The 23668-nt window shown below is 32.0% G+C and overlaps 4 protein-coding genes across 4 annotated transcripts; all 4 read left to right on the top strand.

Annotated features, from left to right (window-relative positions):
- The first annotated feature begins 1500 nt into the window (after positions 1-1500).
- On the top strand, positions 1501-6598 carry LOC101263953 (uncharacterized). Its single transcript, XM_004249493.5, has 8 exons — positions 1501-1669; positions 2877-2932; positions 3611-3754; positions 5505-5578; positions 5684-5738; positions 5807-5869; positions 5957-6084; positions 6229-6598. Exons 1-8 carry the CDS (start codon positions 1621-1623, stop codon positions 6305-6307), a joined length of 648 nt encoding a protein of 215 aa, XP_004249541.1. The 5' UTR covers positions 1501-1620; the 3' UTR covers positions 6308-6598.
- Positions 6599-7828: 1230 nt separating this feature from the next.
- On the top strand, positions 7829-9008 carry LOC101263653 (thaumatin-like protein). Its single transcript, XM_004249492.5, has 2 exons — positions 7829-8051; positions 8198-9008. Exons 1-2 carry the CDS (start codon positions 7988-7990, stop codon positions 8869-8871), a joined length of 738 nt encoding a protein of 245 aa, XP_004249540.1. The 5' UTR covers positions 7829-7987; the 3' UTR covers positions 8872-9008.
- Positions 9009-12364: 3356 nt separating this feature from the next.
- Positions 12365-16909, top strand: LOC101255449 (amino acid transporter AVT1D-like). The gene is made up of 11 exons (XM_004249768.5): positions 12365-12734; positions 13925-14193; positions 14640-14854; positions 14957-14980; positions 15059-15239; positions 15331-15550; positions 15651-15786; positions 15909-16074; positions 16196-16239; positions 16335-16397; positions 16496-16909. Exons 1-11 carry the CDS (start codon positions 12547-12549, stop codon positions 16577-16579), a joined length of 1590 nt encoding a protein of 529 aa, XP_004249816.1. The 5' UTR covers positions 12365-12546; the 3' UTR covers positions 16580-16909.
- A 2458-nt stretch (positions 16910-19367) lies between these two features.
- LOC101263362 (probable protein S-acyltransferase 16) lies at positions 19368-23562 on the top strand. Its single transcript, XM_004249491.5, has 7 exons — positions 19368-19805; positions 21781-21873; positions 21954-22055; positions 22303-22380; positions 22459-22557; positions 22647-22742; positions 22967-23562. The coding sequence occupies exons 1-7, from the start codon at positions 19533-19535 to the stop codon at positions 23078-23080; spliced, it is 855 nt and encodes a 284-aa protein (XP_004249539.1). The 5' UTR covers positions 19368-19532; the 3' UTR covers positions 23081-23562.
- Positions 23563-23668: the final 106 nt, after the last annotated feature.

The raw sequence follows: 23668 nt of genomic DNA, 5'->3' as shown, positions 1-23668 counted from the left end.
TACCCCTCATAAATCTGGTTTCACATCAGACAACGATGTTTGTTTAAAATGAACAAATTATTGGGTTCAATGATTCGATAGGAAAATGACATAGCTAAGGTATCTGAGAGGAAAAACCCAACAAGTTTAGAAATCTCCTTATGAATTTGACCTAATTTTTGTAATAATATATAACTATAAAAAAAAGTAAAAAACAAATTTATAGTGAATTACAAAATTAAATTTCTCATAGCAATCGTTACTCCCTCGTCTTCCCTTTCATTATTCGTTCTTCTTTTCTACTATCAGTCTATAAATAATTATTAATTACTCCATTAGGTATTATATGTTAAATTATCATAAAATGATTGATAAATAAAAGTACTTAATAAATCAAATTGGACTTTAAAGTAAATTTTGAAATATAAATGTTTTTTTTTTCATTTTAATCAATTTGGTATGACTAATCAATAATCAACTTCTTTTTAGTGTAATGTAATGTAACCATCAATAAGCAAATCTATTATCATTTCTTCAATTCATTTATCTTGACTTTAAATTAAGAGCCTGTTTAGCTCAGCTTAAAAACTGGTCAAACTGATTTAAAAGTTGGTTTTTGACTTATTTAGCTGTTTGGCAATACTCAAAACAACTTATTTTAAGTTAAAAAAAACTTATTTTAAGCCAAAAGTTAAAAGCTGGGGTAGGGATGTTTTTTTTTCCTAGCTTATAAGCTGTTTTAAGTTGACCACATTTTTACTTTTTTGCCCTTAATATTTTTATACAATCTCCAAATTACCTACATAACCCTAACATCTCTTTCTTCTATTTTTCCCTTTTCACGTGTGAATGATAGACAATTACTATTACTAATGAATGAAAATAAAATAAATCTTAAATCTTTCAAGTGATCTATTCAAATTATATATTATTAAAATGTAAAATAAGTTGCACATATAACTTAAATAAAAATTTATATTCCTCTTATAAATAATTTGTGATAATAAAGAAATATGTGAATGATAAACAATTATTATTACCTATGGATGAAACTAAAATAAAATTGTAAATCGTTCTTTAATCTATTCAAATTATATATCTTTAAAATCTATAATAAGTTTATATTCCTCTTATAAATAATTTGTGATGAGAAAGAAATATGTGAATGATAGCAAAATATAATTATTTATGGCTATAAAATATAAATTAATTAATTTTTATTATGTTAACAGCTTTTAAGGATATTTCAGACATTTTGATTTAAAAAGCTGTTTATCAACATTTATTTGCCAAACACATCAACAACTTTTTTTTTTTAACTTCAGCACTTTTATCCAAACGCATAACTGCTTATTTTAAAAATAAATTTTAGCACTTTCAAAAGTAGTTTTTTAAAGCTGCTTTTATTAAGCTCATCCAAACGGGCCCTAAATATATGCAACCTAAAAAAGTTGAATAAAAAATTAAAATTATAAAAAAAATATTCTTTTTTAAAAGGAATTAAAAAAGGACAAACAAAATATATTGCCAAAAAATCAAATAAAATCAACAACAGTTTTTTTTATATAGTTATTTTCTGAAAAAATAAATTTCTATGAAAAATAGACCCAGTTCTCAATTCTCAGTAGAGGCGAAAGCAAAATGCCTGTGAGAGTTGTGGAGACTTCTTCTGCACTTTCGCAGCCTTCAGGTAATGAATTTGCTATTAATTTATCATTTTTTGATTGAAATTATCTTTATTTTTAATCGAAGTTGCAATTTTGATTATGGATGTAGAAACTGGGTTTAGTTTTATCAGTGCAATGCGGGTTTATTTGTTTCTTGTTTTTACATTGAGAATCAGATAAAGTTAGCATTTTTCTCTATTTGAAGTTTCATTTGAAAAGATCTGGGCTGGTCACTTTGCTCAATTTGGTGGTTTAAGTGAAATTTGAATTGGGTTTCTTCAATTTATGATTATAGTATGTTTAATTATCATTGTGTTTGTATGTAGTTTTCTTGAGCTGAATGTCTATCAGAAATAAAGGTCTGGTACAGACTACTCTCCTCACACTCACTCGTGGGATTACAGTGGATATGATGTTGTTGTTTGTGGTGGTGGTGGTGTTAGTATGTAGTTTTTATGAGATGAGTGTCTATTGGAAATAAAGGTATGGGAGACACTATCCTCCCCAGACTCACTCGTGGGAGTGTAAAATAAAGGGCTGGTACATGCTACCCTACCCAAACCCACTTGTGGGATTACACTGGGTATGTTGTTTTTGTTTTTGTTGGTGTTAGTATGTAGTTTTCTTGAGCTGAACGTCTATCGAAAATAAAGTTCTGGTACACACTATGCTCCCTAGACCCACTCGTGGGATCACACTGAGTATGTTGTTATTGGTGGTGGAGGTGGTGGTGGTGTTAGTATGTAGTGTTGCTAAAGTTTTGTACTTTTTGGTGTCAAATTATGTGATTTGTGTCTGCTGAGTAGTAAGTAGCTGTTGCAAGACTGAAATGCTTGTTTTCTTTCAACTGCAAAAGTGGAACTTCAGGAAATTACAGTGGGCATGTTGCTTATTGTTGTTGTTATTATTGTGGTGTTAGTATGTAGTGTTGCTAAATTTTTGTAATTTTTGGTGTCAAATTATCTGTGAATTGTATTTCTGAGCAGTAAGTAGTTGTTGCACGACCGAAATGCTCGTTTTTGCACGACTGAAATGCTCGTTTTCTTTCAACTGCAAATGTTGAACTTCTGGAAATTACATTGGGTATGTTGTTGTAATTAATATTAGTGGTGTTTGTAAGTTGTGTTGCTAAAGTTTTGTACTTTTTGGTGTCAAATTATGTGATTTGTATTTCCGAGTAGTAAGTAGTTGTTGAACGACTGAAATGCTTGTTTTCTTCCAACTGCAAAGGTGGAACTTCAGGAAATACTTTGCCTTCAGTCTGTACACTTCTAAGTGTTGGACAGGTGAGCTTCTGCTTTTTTAATTTTTTCCGACTGCTCCTGTTGTTTCTATCTTTTTTTTTTTCGTCCTTCAACAATGGAATTATGATTCTTTCTATATTCTTGCGAATTTAATACCAGAGAAGAATCTGAGCTCCCCTATACCTGATTTTGAAAATTTTGTTCTTTTGCTGCTTGTATCATATCCAAATTGTATAAGATGAGAATGATCAGAATGTTGCTGCCTAACCTCTTGGTAGACTGAGAGTAGTCGTGTTTGCTTTGATTGAAATCTAACTTCAGTAAGCATCAAGGAGCTTCAACTTCCCTTTTTTTTTAAGCTTGTTTGAGACCCTAGAAAAGTAATTTAGTAGCCTACACACCTTGTTCTTTCCCTAGCTGCAAAAACCCTGAGGTGAGGCCATGTATGCTATTTTAAAAGTCACCTTCCACCAAAGCTTTATGGCCTATGGGCGTCCATCTGATAGGTTCATTGATCAGCCGCTGCAAGGGGGCATTCTTCTCACTCTAACGTTTTGGCAAATTGTGGAAAGGGCATTATGGTGGTTCAATCCTTCCTTTTGATTGTACCTTTTGGCTATTAATTTAGCCGTGAAGCATTACAACTTACAGTTTATGGTTGTTCAGCTTGTCACACAAGTGTGAAGTTTCATCTTTTCTCACTGCATTGCTTTGTTCCAGGCATTTTCTGGAACTCAGAACGTTTCGAGTCAGCAAAAAGATGAAGCTTGGAGAGTAAATGTGCGTATTCAGGGTTGTGACCTTGATCATGGATATCTATGTGGTACAATGGAAGCTCTTAATGTCCCTATGGCAGATACACCAGTAAGAAGCCTTTATTTTTACTTAAAGAGCATTATATCTCTTTTCCATTTTCTTCCTCATTAAATTTCTCTGTTACATAAATACGTAGCTTCAATATAGAATAAAGAATAGGCATCTCTTGAAGGCTTAACCTTTTGGCTTTGCTTGTATGAAGCTACACCGGTGGTAACATGTTGCTTGAAATGTCATTGATGAACAAAGAGGGTCTTAATCTAACTGGTCTAATTTTTCTTCTATGATTCCAAGTGGTGTTGAGGTAACATGTTTTATTCGACAGTTCCTATACTTTTTGCTGCTTCATCCAGGACAATTCAAAAATCATTACCCATGCTTTATGCCAACAATCTAAATAATATATCTGAGAGTTTCTAGTTGAAGCAAACGTCCTATATATTGTTATCTGCTGTAGATGCTCTAGCAGAAAAAATATCTGTTGCTCGGGCTTCCAAAAATATGCCATAACCGCGTCGGATTCTCGAAAAATGCACTACTTTTGGAATATCTTACACGCACCCGACATTTTTGAAGAGTTTGAACAACATAGGAAAATAAGGAGTAATAAACTTCTGATTCCTGTTTAGAATTTGGTGGTTGATGATTTTGTTTCCTGCCTATTCTGGTATATCTTTAGTTTTTTATTTTGGACTTAACATGCCACTGTTTCTTACTTGTAATACATAATACATAAAAGAAAGGATTCTCAACCTCGCCACCCAGAAAAGAAAGAGGGGGAAAGCTATAAACTGCTCTTCATGAAGAAAGAGCAGTTTAGTTCTTTATTTGTTTTGGGCATATCAGTAGTCTCTCTCTCTCACTCTGCAGCTAGCTATTTTGGTCTCATTAATCTCTTTGGTCTAGCAGAGCAGTAATCACATACATTTTTACTGTCCTCACAAGTTCACAGTCAATTTTGTTGATTACCTCTAGTTCCAAGAACTGCTTTTTACAATTAGCTGTAATTGCTGCCTTGTCCTAAAGTTTTCGCTGATATGACCCTGCAAATGAGTCCTTAGCCCCCAAAGGTAAAAAAAAACTCAGGAATTTTCTTATCATTCCCTTATATGCATGAATTCTAATAGCAGGTACCATCTTTTACCAATCACTGTCAAAGATTCTGCAGTTATATCTCTTATAAGTGAAATCAAAGTTCTGCTTCACACGAATTAATATTTCTTTATATTTTTAATGCTATTCTCTTGTTAAACCTTTTAATCAATACATGTTTGTTGAACTCATTCTTCTATTTTAAACCTTTAACAATCAAGTAATTACCTAATTCCCACTTATTAAAAAATAAAATAGAAGTGACCTAATTCTCCATACACTTGAGCTGTAAACTGGCAACACGGAATCTGTTAGTTTGGTAACCACTTGAAGCTGGGTCTCCTTGTCCTTTAGAACTTCTTACTTCTGCTATTAGCCTTAAACAATCAAGTAGTTACCTAATTCTCAATATTATTATAGTAGAGCTGCTGTAAAAGGCTGGCAACACACAAAGTACAGAGAGGTGCACACCCTCTTATCTCTTTAGTAGTTTCATTTCCATAGAGAATTAACTTACTGTGGAAGAGATTCGTTAAGTTGTGATCAGTCTTCAGCATGTCATTGAAACTCTGTTCTGTGATTTGTTTTTTTTTGGTAAAAAGACAGTTATCCAATATGTTCTGAATGCTCTTTTATATATTTATCATGGGCCTACCTCGAAAATATAGTATAGCAGGTTAACACCAGTTCTTCGTGGTATTGCCAGGTAGTTACTTTCTGGGAAGGAGAAATTGTTGATACAAAGAATTATACTTTCTTCACTGGCAAATGGGGCGCCACGTATGCTCTTTTCCTCCTCTTTATACATTGACCAGTAATTATTCCAAATGGTTAGACTAATTACAAGCTTAAAAGTTTATCTAACTGGTTTGGTTTTATGATCAGATCAGAAGATGACATAAAGCACTGGACCAAGTTCCCGTCATTTTCACCCCTTCTGGTAAGCAGTCAAAGCTTCTTTTTTAAATGCAGATACTCAGCCTTCTTGATCTTTTCTGCCCTTTTCAGAGCCAAGTGGACGTCGATGGTGGTAAATCACTGGACCTGAATAACTACCCATACATATTCATGGTAACATGTCTTCTATTACTGATTTACACGGTAAAGGAGATTGATTGCAGATCATGATACGTTACCATTCTGACTTTGACTGTGCAGAGATGGAAAGAACAATACTTCGTGAATGTTGGAACAGACTGTGGGTTGACAATTGCGGGTTTTTATTATGTTTGCTTCTCCAGTAGTGATGGCTCCATCAATGGCTTCTATTACGATCCTAATAGCAGGTACCATCTTTTGCCAAACTCTTTCTCTTTGAGGTCTTCCCATTAATATGGAGTACCTATTTCATGTTCATGAACCTTGCCCATCTATTATAAAACTTCTTACGTTTAAAGTCGATAAGGAAGTGATTGGATTTATCTTGGCAGTCCTTTTCAGAAGTTGGAACTGAAATCCACAAATGAGGGAAGATTGGGTTTCAGTTTTTCCTCATATGAGTTGCAGTGAATCATCATCAAGACCGGTGTATGGATGGTCGGTAAAATATTAGCTTTTCTGGCTTTGTTATGTTATTTCTGAATCGTCCATCAGTTTTGCTCATTGTCAAGTGGACGCGAAGTTTCCAGTATACATGTTAGAGCTTTGGCAATAGATAGAGGTTTCTACATAAAACAAAGATCCTGATTTAGTTGTCATTTTTCCAGTAGATGAAGATCTATTAATGAGTTGAGACTTGAGTCCTAGTGACAGTCATTTCTGTTTGAGATTTGTTTCAGTGAAGTATATTCCCATTATCAACTTTTATCTTGTCTATTGGTTCATTGGGACGACAAGTTCAAAAATCTTTTTTACTTTCTTGAATTTCGTGTCAAGTCAAAATTCAGACAAACAAATTGAAACGTTTTAGTAGTGTGCTTGTGATGAAAGGACATGAAACCAATACAATATGCAACTTTGATCATGAAAGATCGATTGAATTGCTACTAACAAGTGCTAAGCTATCTAGCATAGATGATGACACTTTGAGAGAAAAGAATAACCTCGAACAAACGTTATTTTTGTTTATACGAAAGGTGATTAAATAGAGTTTGTTTCTGGAAAACTCTCGAGCTCAAAAGAGAAGTAATCGATACAAGATTGTAAGAAAAGAGATAGTATGTCCAATCTAACCTCTAGCTACTATGAAAGTTATGTATAGGTTAACACTTTAAGCAACTAAAAACTGAGTAACATTCTTTAGTATTAAATAATTTTTCTGTTTGAATCCCACAAAGAATATTAGAAGACAATTCTTTATCATGTCACAATATAAAATATTTAGAGGCCCCCCTTTTTCTTTACAAAGCTTAGAAGATTGCTTCTACTACACAACATTTAAAAAATAAAAAGTTAAAACAACCTTTTTTTAATTAGTAAAAAAATAATCTTATTTATTTCTTTTTAAAATAAATTTCTTAATTATCGTTCATAAGCTACCTAACTTAAGTCTGTTAGGAGAAGAAACTCGATATCTTTGAGTCTAACAAAACTTCATGTCTTTATCTCTCCCCAGATGTTTGTGATGGTATACTTTCAACAAATATCGACGATCTTCAATCATATAATGGTAAAAAGTTACCTGGACATAAACTATGTTGAAATTGTTACTAATCTACTACGTTTTAATAAAATAAATAACATTAAAACATATCATGAATCATCTTGCACTGTAAAGCCATTCACCATTTTTTTTCAAAGTTTAACCATGTGAACTTGTATTTGCCATTGCCATATAATTAAAACAGTACTAGTAGTAGAAGTCCTCCACTTGAAGCAATGCATATATTCCAAAGAAAAAGTTAAAAAGAGTTTTAAGTTATGTACACCTCCTTCCGTATAAAAAATTGTATCAGATAACTTATCTTATTTTCAAGATTATAAATCTCACATTTTTAAAAAACTTACTTATAAATATCCGTTGAATGACCTGATAGTGTGAAAATATGTTATATCGACGATGTATATAACTTTACAACTCAAAACAACGATATTGAAAAAACAAAAAGAAAAAGAGACAAAAGGAAAGCACACAAGCACTTATCTTTTAAAGGGGAATGTTCTCCACTAAGAAAATTTGTACTTTAAAAACCTTAGTCCTTGTCCATAATTTGATTCATTCAACACTTAAATTCACTTACTAGAGCCAAAATGCCTATCTCATCTTATCTTATCCATATTTTGCTTTGCATATTTCTCTTCCTTTTTAGCATTGGTAAGTCTCTAACATTATCTCATTTGCACTAATGTTCAGGTTCGATAGAACTCAGTAGCTTTGGTCAAAAACTCAAAATCCTATTTTTATGTCATGAAGTTTACTTAATATGTATATATAATTCATTTTTTTCATGTGACTTGCAGATGGAACACAAGTCATTCTAGTAAACAACTGCAAGGAGAGCATATGGCCCGGGATTCTCGGTGGTGCAGGGCAGAGTACACTAAAAGAAGGCGGTTTTCACCTCAGCACCGGTGAGCAAATGGTCCTCGACGTGCCTGATAAGTGGTCAGGGAGAATATGGGGGAGACAGAACTGTCATTTTGATGAAAATGGGAAAGGAAAATGTGATACTGGCAATTGTGGTGGTCAGTTACAATGCCGGGGGCTAGGAGGTGAGCCCCCGGCTACTGTAGTGGAAATGACACTAGGCTCATCGACTTCACCCTTACATTTCTACGATGTAAGTTTAGTCGATGGGTTCAACTTGCCAGTATCGATGAAACCTGTGGGAGGAGGGGTTGGATGTGGCGTAGCGCAGTGTGAAGCTGATTTAAACATATGTTGTCCATCAGCACTTGAAGTGAAATCTGGAGACAGAGTTGTTGGTTGTAAAAGTGCTTGTTTGGCTATACAATCACCAAAGTATTGTTGTACAGGACAATATGCAAATCCAAAAACTTGTAAGCCAACTGTTTTTGCTAATCTGTTTAAAGCTATTTGTCCAAAGGCTTATAGTTATGCATTTGATGATGCTTCAAGCCTTTATACATGTAGGGCTCCGCGATATCTCGTTACATTCTGTCCTCCAAAGTGACAAGTTATTTATGTAATTTCCCCACTATGTTGATGTGACACTTCAGAAATGTTGTTGCACCTGTATCTAGTCATCCAAAAACAAATAACTTTTGGAGGATTTGATATACATTCTATAAAGTATTTTTGAGAAGCAAACATATGTTTAGAAGAGTCACATCCCTCTTATTAAGGGCTACTTTCTTGTCTATTTTCTATTGTTGTTGTTATTTAGTTTTTATTGAAAAACGTAGTTTGAAACAATCATCTTTCATCAAATCAAGTATGTTTCAATAAGTCAAGAGAAGCTAGTCTTTTTTTAGCTCCTTCACCGTCCACGAGATCACAAATTCAATATTTTCAACGTGCAATACTGACTAGTACCAAATCATAACAAAATCAATCAAGTATGTTTCAATCGCGAATTAGTCGGGAGAAGTTATTTTATGTAGCTCATCCACCATTCATGAGATCATGAATTCAACATGTAATAAAGGCTAGTATCAAACCATGACAACATCTTAATAATCAGGACCAACTATATTATATAGCTCATCCATCGCCTGTGAGATCACCAATTCAACATGTAATGAAGACCAGTACCAAACCATAACAAAACTTTAAGCAATCAAATATGTCTCAAACCCAAATTAGTCAGGATCAGCTATATTATGTAGCTCATCCATCATCCGCGAGATCATGAATTCAATATTTAATAAAGACGTACCAAATCATAACAATGCCTTAAGCAATATAATCAAGTATGTCTCAATCCCAAATTAGTCAGGACCAACTATATTATGTAGCTCATCCATCATTTGTGAGATCATGAATTCAATATGTAATAAAAATGGAATCATAATAACATCTCAATCAATCAATCTCAATCCCAAATTAGTCAGGGCCAAATATGTTCTGTAGCTCATCCTCCATTCATGAGATCACGAATTCAACATGTTCAATATTTACAGTGACTAGTACCGAATCAAATATCAATATGGTTTCTTATATTCCAGTGAAGATTAATGTGTGTAGATGCGCATACTCAAAGTTAGAGTATTTACTTGTCAACTAAAATTAAATTTAAATGTTTAGTTATGTATTAAAAATGCTTATTTATTTCATTTGTAAAAAGCACTATTAGAATAATATTTTGAGTAAAAAGAAATTGATTCCTCACATCTCCGTTCTAATATATTACTAAAAATTTTAAAATTATAGCCTTAAACATAACTCTAATTTTATTATGACAATATGTTTTTTTTATATATAAAAAAACGAGAAAAGAGATTTATTTAGATGAATTAAAGAAACAAAACACATATTAAATTTTATAAAATTAAGTCTCCACTTCAACATTTTTAAATTAATCTTCGTCAATAAATCAAATCGCACCACTTTATAATACGACAAAACTGACCCACGGAATATTTGCAAGTTCAAAAATTAATAAAATCCCACACCACATGTTACTAGATGCTTAGTAGGTCCTCCAAAGTGGGGTGATCGTATACGGATTCATCAGAATTTAGTATATTTTTTATGTAAAAATAGTGTAATATGAAATTGATATGAATTTATTGTAATATATGTATATATTGACGTGAAATTGGTATAAATTTAATGTGAAATTTATCACAGTTGTATAAAATTAATGTTTCGATTGAAATTGATAAAATGGAATATTCCAACTTTTAGTATGCAATTTGTATGAATTTATTGTATTATGTATATGCATGGTATAAAATTGGATAAATTTGATATGAAGTTCGTCACAGTGGTATAAAATTGTTTTCTGACTAAATTTGGTATACTTTTAGTATGAAATTGGTATGTATTTGTTGTAAATATAAATACATTGACATGAAGTAGGAGTAAATATGATATATTTTTTTATGTTTTTTTTTTTAAAAAAGAAACTAAATTAAAAACGATATTAATTTCTAAAGCAACTAAAATTAGGAGATTTTAAATGTTCTACGGTAAAATTTTATAAATTTTTGGCAACTAAAAAAAAGGAAGAAAGAATCAAAATACGAAATTACTATTAATTAGGAGATTGATAACAACTAATAAGGAGAAAATCAAGATTACTATATCCTACCCTCTACTAAACACTAATATTGTTAATTAATTGATTAGAAGTTATTTTAATTCAATTATATATTATCATTAATATATTAATATATTTGTCATTTTCTTTTCTATTTTTTTTATTATTAAATTCAATAAGTGTTTTATTGTTGAAACTTAGAACCATAAACAATCATATCATAACTAATGATAAATAATCTGTTATATAAGTATTAATTATGAAATTTTTCTTTAAAAAAAATAATATAACTAAACAAACATATATATATATATATTAATAAAATTACTTATCATAAGTCATAACTATAATTTCATATATGACTGTATTCTTATATAAAATTTAAAACATAATAAATTTTAACGCTAAATTCATAAAATTTTAAATTTTGAATCTATTTTATATAAACTCACTCAAACACACTGCTGAATGCAAGCTTCCAAATTTCCAGTGAAGTCACGTGAGTCATGTTCCCTGAAAAGGTAAAAGAACATTATTTATATCATTTGAAAAGGTTTTAACTTTTATATAATGATAATGTAAAATAATACTTCAATAAGTAATTTTTATGTGTAATTTATTTATGATTTAAATAATTTTTAAATGAAAAAAAACAACATGATTTTCACTAGTTTGAATGTGTGGTAGCTACTGGCTAGCTAGTTCTCTTGGTTCTCCATTAAAATAGTCAAACTTACGATCTACGAGATTTATTATCAGTGACTATCGCACAAAAATATAGACATGAAAAAAGGAGATGCATGAATATTTTAAGAAAATGTATAAAATTAATTAAGAAGTTTAAATGTTTGAGTAACAATAGGTTGAAAACGTGAGACATGTAGTTTATTAAAGATATTATTCTAAACAAGAAAATTTAAAAATCAAACATTACAATTACTATAATAGTTAGTTGAGCACAAATTAACATGTAAAAGGCATGGATGGATTGTTTAAAATTTTGTCCATTAATTATTTATGAATTTAACAAATCAAATGTAATTTCAACTTTTTAAGAGTCCTCTTAATGAAAATAACTAAAAGCAAAGATTTTTCACTAAAATATCATCATGAACCTAAATTTTATAAAAGATAGTAGTTGTATTAGTATTTTATTACAAAATTTAAAAAAATATTTTTTAACTGGATGAAAATAATAAATTTATTAAACACACAAAAAAGCTTATATTATCTTCCCTTTTTTTTTTTTAGAAAAAAAAAACATTCTTTACTATACTTAATTAACTAGGCATATCGCATAACTACATAAATTTTGATGTAATTGTTATATTTTTAATTAAAAATTTTATTTTTATATACAATTTATACGATATATAATTTGAATTTAATTAAACTTTTAGATTCGAATTCAAAATTAATCATATCTTAAATACATTTATTCTCAAAATAGGTTTGTCTTTTTAACCTAGTATATACAAAGAATAAAAAGGTATAAACAGCTCATCTTCTTTTTCTTTATCATTCTAAACAACTCTGGAATCTCAATTTTCAATCTATTTTCTATTGCTTCAAAATTGAATCTCTATTGTTTTCTACAATTTGTTTTTTTGTTTTTTTTTCAAATAAAATCACAAAGATATAGATATGGGTATGAAGCTTGATGAAGAATATGGAGCTGATAGATTATTGCAAATCGAAACTGACAATGAAGAGAATGAGGCACTTGATACGCTTAATGAAGACGACGATACTGGATCTGATATCTCTAATCACTCTGTTCATGCCCCTTTTCATAGCCAACTTGATTCTCCTACTTGGCCTCAGAGTTATAGGTATCATTTTTTTTTATTGAATTGCTAAGTTTTTTTTTCGTGCATGGAAAATAAATGAATAGTAATATCGCGTGGTTTAGTAGTTAATAAAGTGAAGGAGAATGTTAATTTTTTTTTTTGGTTATAGTTATCGGGGTGACTCAGTAGGTAATGAAGTGGATTGAGAAATTTGAGTCAAAAAAATTACAGGGGATTTAGTCGAAGTACATGCAAGCTGGCCGGACACAACGTAGTGATTTTGAAAGAATAGTCGAGATGCAAGAAAATTGATTCGAAGTTAAAAAAAAAAGGAATAGTAATATCGCTTGGCCTAGTGGTTAATAAAGTGGGAGAGAATGTATAATTTGTGGTAATAATGTTTTCGTGTGTTAAAGTATGAGTATAGTTTGGTGGTTATGAAGTGGATTGAGAATCGTGAGATCTCAGGTTCAAACTCAAGTAGAGACGGAAAATTTAGGTGATTTAGTCGAAGTGCATGTAAGCTGGCCTTAACACTGTCACTTTCTATCCCAAAAGATAGTTATCCCTCTAGTGGTGATTTTGAAGGAATAGTTGAGATTTTAAACAGTTAGATTATTAAGAAAAGGCAAAAATGTATAACTAAGAAGATGTTAAATGTGAGTGTTTAAATTCGTGTTGTTATTATGTATAGATATTCTGTTCTGACTACATCTTATTAATGTTAGTTGGGATTTGGTTCCAGGATATTATTATTGTTGTTGTTATTATTATTATAATTACTACTGTTGTCAGAGGTGCGCTTAAGCCCTGAAGCAATGCAAATAACATGTTGAGCACTTTGCCTTGCTTTATGGGCGTTTTAGTGTTGTCATCAACGCTCTAAAGCTTCTTTTCCCTGCCAATGATTGCAATCCTTAAAGTGTGGCACTAAACAATTGATATTTTGTTCTTATCATAATTTTTTCAAAGGAAGCTGCTAACTTAAAGTATCCCCTGATCCAAGTGTGTGCTATAATCTTTTATCATATAAACCTTCAGGGTAGTGTGTCTGCAGACCTTACCCTTGCCTAGGAAGGTAGAGAGGTTGTTTCCTATAGACCCTCAGCTCAAGGAAATACTACCATCATGATCAAATATAACTGCATTTTGTTACTTCTTGTAAATTGACTTGAAATTTGTACAATTTTTCATCCAAATGAAGAGTACTCAATCTTTTATTGAATATATAGGAGGTCTATGGACGTGTTCACAGGGGTGACCCCTCCATCATTGAGTTTTTTAAAGGGAAGCTCCATATTGAGTTCAGCATACATGAGGTCTCAAACTCTGACACCTGAACATTCCCTCAGTAAACCTTTCATTTCTTCTCCGAGCCTTGACAGGGAAGAAATCCCAACTTCGAATCCTTCAAAGCTATCGATCGTTTCTTCAGCAAGATATTCAGCACCAGAATTGCCACCATCACAGCAATGTTCATATGCTCAATCAGTTCTTAATGGTAAGACACGGATGTTATCTTGTTGTTTATATGGTGATGGCTTATTGTTCTATTGTTAGGGTAGCCTAACTTTGGTCCTGCAAATTTGTCATCATAAAATTTATGTCTAAAGACTGTCCACTTTCTGTTGCACTGTTTGATCATGTGCACCATCTGAAAATGATGCTAGAACATCTTTGATCGCATACAGAAAAAGGTTTAGATATTAGACATGTCTTTATATTCCTGGAGCTATATTGTTCATGTACTGTTGTTCTAAAGGTACTAAGTTCTGAATTTACATCAATGTTTATCCTGGAAGTCCAGTTATTTGGTTAAATATCAGTAGATTGGTACCCGAATATGTTCTGCTTGTTTTTCCTTGCTATATATGTTTCGAGTACTTAAGCCTCTCATCTCTATTCTCCTGTTTGTTTGCTTTAACGTGGATTGATTTTTCAATGCAGCGATAAATGCTCTGTGTGGAATAGGGATCCTTTCGGTTCCTTATGCACTCAAAGAAGGGGGGTGGTGTAGCCTTTTCCTTCTGTTTCTTTTTGGAATCATTACTTTTTATACTGGAACTCTTCTGAAAAAATGTTTAGAAAGCTCTCCTGGTATTGAAACCTATCCAGATATCGGACAAGCTGCCTTTGGATTGTCTGGTCGAATATTTATAGCTGTGAGTATGACAAATTATTGATGACATATATACTAATGCTTTTTCAATTTGTAGAACAAGAGTTTCGTTTAGTTGCTAATTTTGGATTTTCATTAAATGCAGATAGCCTTGTACGCCGAACTATATGTAAGTATCTAATTCTCACTCTCTGCTTCATACTGCTGTGTGTAGCCCTTAACTTGGAACTATTTTTCCTTTTTACAGTCCTCTTGCATAGAGTATTTGATTATGATGAGTGATAACCTTGGCGCCCTATTCCCGAATAGTCACATGGAGTTTGCTGGAATTCATCTGAATTCTTATCAAATATGTGCTATTATTTCTACCCTTATCATACTTCCAACCGTTTGGCTTAGAAATCTCCGTTTGCTGTCTATCGTTTCAGGTATTGGATACTTACCTCAAAATGTCTTGAATTAGTTCATAGTTGTTCTATTTGTGCTAATGTGTGTTGAATTGTGATTCTTTTAACTCAGCCGGTGGAGTGATTGCACTGATTGTCGTGGTGATCTGTTTGCTATGGGTCGGGGTGGTTGATGATGTTGGATTTCACCCAAGTGGAACGGCTATTAACATTGCAAGGTTACCTGTCACGATTGGTCTTTATAGTTTCTGCTATGGAAGCCATTCAGTTTTCCCAAATATCTACTCATCAATGAAAGAACCTTCAAAATTCCCATCTGTTCTTCTTATAAGGTAAATTTAAATGAATTAGGCACTTAATGTGATCAATCAAAATGTACATCTGCAAGTTGAAGGTTTAAGATTTAACTTGTGTTGGTTCATACTGATGCAGCTTCAGCGTTGCCTTTTTTTCATACCTCGGAGCAGCGGTTTGTGGTTTTTTAATGTTTGGTGAAAACACCAATCCACAGTTCACTTTAAATTTGCCAACAGAACTTGTTACTTCAAAAGTTGCAGCTTGGACAGTGGTAAGAATAATATTAGCTGCTTTAGCCTATGCTTTTCTCATAAAAGACTGAATTTGTTTCTCCTGTTCTACGTTGGATGACTACTGAAAATCTAAATATAAATAATGTTTTTTTTTTTGCAGGTCATAGCCCCTCTCACAAAATACGCGATAACACTTACACCAGTAGCTTTTGGCATAGAAGAATTCCTACCTTCGCCTCAGCTTAGAACTTATGTTGTATCCTTACTCATCAGAACACTTTTGGTGTTTTCAACTCTGGTCATTGCATTGGCAGTTCCATATTTTGGTACGTATTTTCATATAACATTTGCATTGTACTGATATACACGAGTACAAAAGGAGGAAACTGCTACAACTTAGTAACCTGTTTACAAACTAAGATATTTCATTATGAAACTTAACTGCAGGTTCTGTAATGTCATTGATTGGGTCTTCACTAGTAATGCTTGTGGTAAGTTTAGCAAAATTGTTTCGCTTTACTCTTAACGTGAAAAGCTAATTTCCTCTTCATAACATGATTTTTTTTCTTTTGCTTGTTTGTTTCAGTCTTTAATCCTTCCTTGTGTATGCTACATCCAACTAAGTAAAGATCAAATCACGCGATTTCAGGTTCATTTTTTAGTTGAAAAAAAATCCCCCCCCCCCCCTCCCTCCCCTCCCTCCGCGCTAATGTAAAAGTAATTTTGTTTCGCTCTTGTATTATTCAGCTTGCAGCTTGCAGTTTCATTATAGTGGTGGGACTGATTTCAGCTGTATTTGGCACATATTCTGCACTTACAAACATGGTCTAGTTTGAAGATGGAAGACTCGGTCTCGTTATTGAAAGAGTGAATAGAGATATCTCTCTTCTGATTCAAAATCGTAGTTCTGGGAGTTGGGTTCTTGTACACTATGCACACAGTGGTAAACAGAAAAACCAGAGTACACCAATTTTGTAGAATTGATTGAGTGATTATGAAATCGTAGTTGTAATTAGCAAGAATTGAGATCTCGATTTATTATTTTAACTCTTAATGTTGGTTTTTTAAAACCCTTTCTACTGTACCTAATCATTGTAACAGTGGTTTATTACATTGTTACCTCATGATTTAGCAATTAATTAGACCAGCAATTTGTTATCACCCTGGGTATTTATCTATATCTATTTTTATCTAGTGTTTCTGATATACTAGTCGTATAATCACTAATTTGGTCGAACTTATGGGTAAACAAAGTGAATTTTGATAGGTAATTAGAGCAATTTCGATCAAAGTTTAGATATATTTACGACCTTTTAACCTCAATTTGATGTACACAAATTTTGAACTTCTTCCGTTCTCTTTAAACTATACTATAATATATTCATCACCTAACCAACCTAGCTAGCACCCCTATATATACATCAACCTTAATAGCTATCTTTCATCCAACTACAATATAGAATTTAATTAAAACAATTAAGAAGACATCAAATTAAATTGATGAGTGTATCAAAAATCTTTTAGCAAATATGTTTATTTAGTATGCTATGCACTAATTTGCGATAAGTTGTTACGATTTTCTTTTAATTACTGTTTTGTTTTGCTTGAGCTGAGGATCTTTGAAAAACTATCTCTCTATACCTCATAGAAATAGAAGTAAGGTTTGTGCACACTATCCTCCCCAGACTCCACTTTGTAAGATTGCACTGAATTTGTCATTATTGTATAGTTTAATTTTATTTCTTAAAAAATCAAAGAATCCAATTTTTTGAAAAATTTATTATTGTAGATTACAATGCAAAATGTGACAAGATTGTGTCATACAAAGAGCATAGGGCTTCCAATTGTGACAGGGGCCAACAATATTACCCTTCATTGGTATAATTATTTGGACCATATTACATTAAATAGGCTAATTTATGCCTTTTTTGGGTGGTCATTTAGATTTTGTCCAATACTTTTAAAATTTGTGTAAATATAGTCCTTAGGACACACAAAATAATGATCTAACGTTTTCTCATAAGATTTGTAATTTGCTCAAATAAAATCTTCAAACCATGGTCTAATAAAAGATTCATATAAATTAAATAAAAAGACGATCATTTACTAAACAACTGTCTCAAAAAGGGACAAAATCTCATAATCCATTTACGTACATCCTTTCTATATGATCATTTAACTTAAATATATCAACATTTTAATATCTTGTACAAAATTAGTAGTGTATTTCAACCTATTATAACATACTAAACTTCCTTATTTTCCATATAACTAATCATACTTGTTTAGAATAATTTATCTTGTTATTCTTTAGGGGTTTTCTCGTAGATATCCTACATTTTTCACCCCACTCACCTAGAAGAATCAATAGTGTTTCCACTTATCCTTCGGCATGACTCGAATCCTTAATATATCGGTTGATGTTGGTGGGGGTGTTCAACCACTTGAGCAAACCTCACTTGATAGTAAATTTCCTTTGAATAACCTATTTTATTTTCAAGATTACAAATTTCAAAATTTAAGGAAATTTTTCTTGTAAATATCCTCCTTTTTACCCCACCTTCACGAGGGTCAATAATATTCTCACTTATCTTTCAGCATGACTCAAACTCTCAATCTAGCGATTGATGGTTGAGATGCTCAACCACTCAAGTAAACTTCACTTGAATGTAAATATCATTTAAATGGCTTGATGACTAATAGTATAATTTTGTTCACATTGGTTGTGTCTATATAACTTAAATTGTTAGCAATTTTGTTTATTCTAGTTGTGTATATATAACTTGAATCGTTAGCATAAGGAACTTTTTACACTATCATCATGTCATGATTTCATCGGTTATAATAGGTAACGTGTCTTTTTTTAAGATTATATTCTATTATCAGTTGTCACAGATAACTTATTTTATTTTCAAGATTAGAAATCTCACATTTTTTAGGACAGATTAAAAAAAAAATGTGTCACATAAACGATAACAAACATAAAAGATGACACATAACTAACCATATATAATTATTATACTGGAAAGGGCAGACAGAAATGGCCTGAATTAATTGGGAAAAATAATTTATATCGTTAGCCAAGTGATAGATATATAGAAAAAAAAATTAATTTGTTATTTGGCTAATGATAATATTGTTTCGAAGAATTTATGAAAAATGGCAGCAAAATTGGTTGGTCGGTCGTAGTTGGTGGGAGAAAAATGTTGGGATTAGACTCAATTCGAAGCATATATTTTTTTTTATTTGAACTATTATTGTTTATATATTAAAACACATTTTGTAATTGATTAAGTTAATTATGATTTTTTTAAAAAAATATTATCATTATTTATTTAATTAGATGTGTTTTAATACATAGATAATGATGGCTAGAGTAGGAAAAAACATAACTGATAATTTAATGTGAAATTTGTAAAATAATAACGATTTAAATATATTTTTAATTAATAATTTCTAGCACTCACCAGAAAAACTGAGATAATATCACCTTTCAATCAAATTAAATTAAATAAGATACATAAAATTGAAATATATTATGAAACTTTGGTTTGAAGAAATTAATATATTAAAAAATGATGGAATTAGTTGGTAGTAATAAAATACTTCACAAATTCGCATTGTTTTAGGTGGACAAAAGTGTTAAGACCAACCGGACATTATTTTTCTGATAATAAAAGAAACTTCATGAACCCAAACTCCAAACAAGCCCTTACTTGTATTCCTCTAGATCCAAACCCCACCGTTAAATTCTCGCCGGCGGTCATCCTTCCGACGTCGGGAAATGAAACGTGGAAGCGGATTCTCGTTCCACGTCACCGTCGTCATAGCCGCCATTGCATTCATATACTTCTCAACGGTGTTCGTCTTCATTGATCAGTGGTTCGGGCTTTGGTCGTCCCCTGGAATGCTTAACGCCGTCTTCTTCACCGTCGTTGCTGTTATGTGCATTTCCAATTATGCCCTTGCCATCTACACCGATCCGGGTCAGGTCCCTAGCTCATTTGTACCCGACGTAGAAGACCCTGATAATATTGTTCATGAGATCAAACGCAAGGTTTTTGCATTTCTTTCTTTTACTTTTTTTAATTTGAATTTTAAATTATTAGCTTGTGTTTTCCATTTCTGCCATTTTTTTGCTTTATTTCTATACATATAAGTGTATATATTACTTCAATGTGTATTTATTTTCCACATTTTTGTTTGGATTAGGGAAAACAAGTAGGATAAATATGGTACTAATATAGCGTATAAGATTTTGCTTAGTGATAATTTCTTGTATGAAAGAAAATCTTTTTAGTGGTGTATGTCATATTTAGTGATTTTTGGAAAGGAAAATGACTACATGATGATAATTTACATATCAGACTATTGCGGTACTGCCTGAATAGAACCTTATTTTGAATTTAGTGACTGCCTCTTCTTGAAATTGGAAAATGTTTTCCTCCATATGAAGCACGCCCTTAAAGGAAACATTTTTAACTGTTTCGAGCTAAGGAAACACCACATCAATGGAGTTGTGACATGTAAGAACCTAACTACTTCAGTGATTGGAAAACATGGGGAAACATAAGCATGTTGTTGAAAAATCTTGCTGAACATGTGCTTTCTGTAGCATATGCTAAGTGAAGGAAAGACATGACTTTGGTGTACTAGTTTGTTGCTAAATCTTAATGTTGCGGAGAGAAAATCCCCAAGTATTGGAGTTTCATTATTGAGTCAGGAATGGATAATTGACTTGAAAAGATATGGAGTTAGAGGTAATTACAAGAAGCAGCATACTCTAGAAGTGTGTCAAAAGTCATAAACATGCCTACTGTACATCCAATATTAGTGCTATTTATAAATCAAAAGAAAGGATGTTTCTGCTCTGCTAAACATCTTTTACTTTTGGTGGTTCTCTTAATACTTTTCAGTCCATTTATTGGTGGTTTCCCATCTTTCTTAAATCATGGAACTGAATTCCTTTTTTCGGATGACATTTGAATGAAAAATGTGACTGCTGCAAAAATCGCATGCACGTCGTTTCTTGATACTTCAGTTTGCAAGTTATACCATCTATAGAGTACTGCTTTAACTCTTTGTGAAATTTCCAGTAAATGCTATTTCTCATTGCATGATTGCTACTTTTATTGTTAGTTTCACCTATCGTGTTGTTTATCCGCCGAACGAAATAGTTACTTTTCTTATAACTTTAAACTTCTCTTTTCTTTAGAAAGTAAGGTATTATTCTGAAGCTTACAATGTCCAAGCATGAACATATAAAGTTAAAATCTCCCTATCTATTTTGGAGGAATTCTGTTACGTTTAAGATAGATTCTGCCTTATTAGAAGTTCTTGTTACACCAAAAGGCAAGCAAAACCATACAGTTTCATTTTATCTTCTGAATTGAGTTAGTTCAGGCTTCAAAACATCTCATATTTCTCTCCTCACAAACTTTTCACCATATACAGTAGCAACGGGATTCTAGACTTTGCATATGCTTTGTTTGAGAATAGCTAGAAAAGTAGTTGATTTTGTACATGAGGCTGTGAATACTTAAAGTTTAAACTAACACTGATATTTGGTATTCTAATAATTAATTATGTTCTAATCATGAATAGAAGAGAAGTGGTTAATTGATTCTCTAAATATAACAGTTTTGATGACTATTCTCAATGAAGTTTAAGGACCTGATAGTTCATCAACGTTTCTAACATCTGGTAATCTCATATATTATACAGAATCCCTATAATAATGTTATCAGAATATAAACGTATATGCATAACCAATATTTCTTTTGAGCAATATTTAGTATTGCTAATTACATATTATGATTTTATTGACCAGATAACATGAAACTAAATTACATATTCTATTAACTGAGATTGATATTTTACTTGAGTTTCATTTTTGAAACAAAAAGTTGCAATGAAGCTGTCATTAATGGCTGTAAAGTAGTAATACTACACTTTTTTTTTTTCGTTCTCAAAAAATAAAGTTTGTGTTTAAACTTGGTGGATGTAATTTTGTTCTATGAATTATTCTACAGGGTGGAGATTTGAGATACTGCCAGAAGTGCTCCCTTTATAAGCCTCCACGTGCACATCATTGTCGTATATGTAACAAATGTGTACTACGAATGGTATTCCTAGCCTATATTTCATCTATGTTTTATCTTGATGTACTGTATATTAAATTAAAAGTGTTTCATTTGGATATAAGGATCATCATTGCGTGTGGATGAATAATTGTGTGGGCCATGCGAACTACAAGATCTTCTTCATCTTTGTTATGTATGCTGTTGTTTCTTGCATATATTCCCTGGTAAGTTTGCATTTGGCACTCTCTGTACTGCATAATATCTTTTGGATACACTTTCTCAAAAAAAAGAAAAAATATCTTCGGATGCTATGACTGTCTTTTGTTTCTCAAGTATGCTCCATCTTCTTATTGCAGACATCTATTAATTCAATTGTTGTTATTATGTATATATATATATGGCTGATCAAGCATAAATTGGGATTTTTTTTCTACCCTCAACATTTAACAAGTCTTATTTTCATATATTCAGGTTTTGCTTGCTGGTAGCATAACCATAAACTCTCCAAAGGATGACCAGCAAAGTGAAGGCTCTTTCAGAGTTGTATATGTAATTTCTGATGAAAATTTCATGTTCTTTAGTAACTTTTCATTTGTCAGTTTGCTCAAGATTTATTCCTGTTGATAGATTATCTCAGGGCTTATACTAGTCCCTCTAAGTTTGGCGCTGGGCTTTTTCCTGTGTTGGCATTTTTACCTGATTTTGCAAAACAAAACAACAATTGAGGTTTGTCAACTGTAATATCATATTTTTTTCAATTCTTTTCGTGGCATATTATGTGTACAAGCACTAAGAAGGTTTTTCATGCTCTCCAGTACCAAGAAGGTGTTAGAGCGATGTGCGTTGCTGAAAAGGGAGGTTATGTCTATTCACATCCATATGATCTTGGTGCATATGAGAATTTGATAGCAGTATGACATTATCCCTCTTGCTTTCTCCTCCCAGTGTTTCTTTTCCTTGCTTTAGCGATATCCTTCAGCTTTCTCTTTTTTTTTTGAAGAAATTATTGTTATTTTTCTGTTACTTTATGTAACTTTCTTGTCTTACTATTGAATATCTGTTGAAACACATGTGGCTTATCACACTTGTTACCTGTTTATATCAACGTTTGAATTAGTTTTCCTTTACAATGCAGGTTCTTGGTCCAAATGTCCTTTGCTGGCTGTTGCCCTCCACAAAACATATAGACTCTGGCCTTCGTTTTCGGACATCATTTGATAACGTACCGAGGACACCTGTATCAAAATGAAATGTTTCTTCTTACAGCAGAGATGTAAAGTGTTTGATCACCAAAGCATTTTGGTGCAGTTGTGTAAGTGTAACTAGCTCCACTCTTCGTGTAAAGGAGCTAACAAGAACCCTGTTTCAAACTGCCAAACGATACAACACGGAGGCAGTCATCAACTTTTTTGTATTCTAACAGTTGTAAGAGATGTTCAGTCCTCCATCGGCAATCGCACTGTAGTCGAAGGTAACTAGAGAATTGAAGCAGTTGGACATAGCATACTAGCATTGTTCATAGTTTTGGGTTATTTACGTGATGTACAAATAGAAGTCCCCTTTTCAAGCTAACTTAGAGAATCCTGCTGTAGCTCAAATGGTTGTAAATTGTAATATATGCAAATTGCAACTACAAAATGAGTTAATGTTACCTGTAATGTTTAATTTTTTTACAAGTTTTGTAGACAGACAGTTCATTACTATTTTATTCTACCTTGTTAAATTCTTGAATGTTTCACTTGTTCACAAGTTCTGCTACACGGACAAAATGTATTACATTCATTCTAGCCACTTGTTATATTGTTTATCACAAGTTCTGTGAATGCATAAATTTTCA

Source organism: Solanum lycopersicum, chromosome 10 (genome assembly GCF_036512215.1).
Source record: "Solanum lycopersicum chromosome 10, SLM_r2.1".
In the NCBI taxonomy this organism is placed as follows: domain Eukaryota; kingdom Viridiplantae; phylum Streptophyta; class Magnoliopsida; order Solanales; family Solanaceae; genus Solanum; species Solanum lycopersicum.
The sequence above is the reverse complement of the archived record's forward strand: the minus strand, read 5'-3'. Positions and strand labels throughout refer to the sequence as shown.

What these genes read in the sequence shown, in the direction of transcription:
- LOC101255449 (XM_004249768.5), top strand. Translation starts at nt 12,547, where the DNA reads ATGGGTATGAAGCTTGATGAAGAATATGGAGCTGATAGATTATTGCAA. An exon ending in CCTTGTACGCCGAACTATAT is followed by an intron (nt 14,981 to 15,058) that starts GTAAGTATCTAA and finishes TCCTTTTTACAG; the next exon opens with TCCTCTTGCATAGAGTATTT. An exon ending in ATCAAATCACGCGATTTCAG is followed by an intron (nt 16,398 to 16,495) that starts GTTCATTTTTTA and finishes TGTATTATTCAG; the next exon opens with CTTGCAGCTTGCAGTTTCAT.
- LOC101263953 (XM_004249493.5), top strand. Translation starts at nt 1,621, where the DNA reads ATGCCTGTGAGAGTTGTGGAGACTTCTTCTGCACTTTCGCAGCCTTCA. An exon ending in CACTTCTAAGTGTTGGACAG is followed by an intron (nt 2,933 to 3,610) that starts GTGAGCTTCTGC and finishes GCTTTGTTCCAG; the next exon opens with GCATTTTCTGGAACTCAGAA. An exon ending in CGTCATTTTCACCCCTTCTG is followed by an intron (nt 5,739 to 5,806) that starts GTAAGCAGTCAA and finishes TGCCCTTTTCAG; the next exon opens with AGCCAAGTGGACGTCGATGG.
- LOC101263362 (XM_004249491.5), top strand. Translation starts at nt 19,533, where the DNA reads ATGAAACGTGGAAGCGGATTCTCGTTCCACGTCACCGTCGTCATAGCC. An exon ending in TTCATGAGATCAAACGCAAG is followed by an intron (nt 19,806 to 21,780) that starts GTTTTTGCATTT and finishes ATTATTCTACAG; the next exon opens with GGTGGAGATTTGAGATACTG. An exon ending in AAAACAAAACAACAATTGAG is followed by an intron (nt 22,558 to 22,646) that starts GTTTGTCAACTG and finishes CATGCTCTCCAG; the next exon opens with TACCAAGAAGGTGTTAGAGC.
- LOC101263653 (XM_004249492.5), top strand. Translation starts at nt 7,988, where the DNA reads ATGCCTATCTCATCTTATCTTATCCATATTTTGCTTTGCATATTTCTC. An exon ending in TCTCTTCCTTTTTAGCATTG is followed by an intron (nt 8,052 to 8,197) that starts GTAAGTCTCTAA and finishes TGTGACTTGCAG; the next exon opens with ATGGAACACAAGTCATTCTA.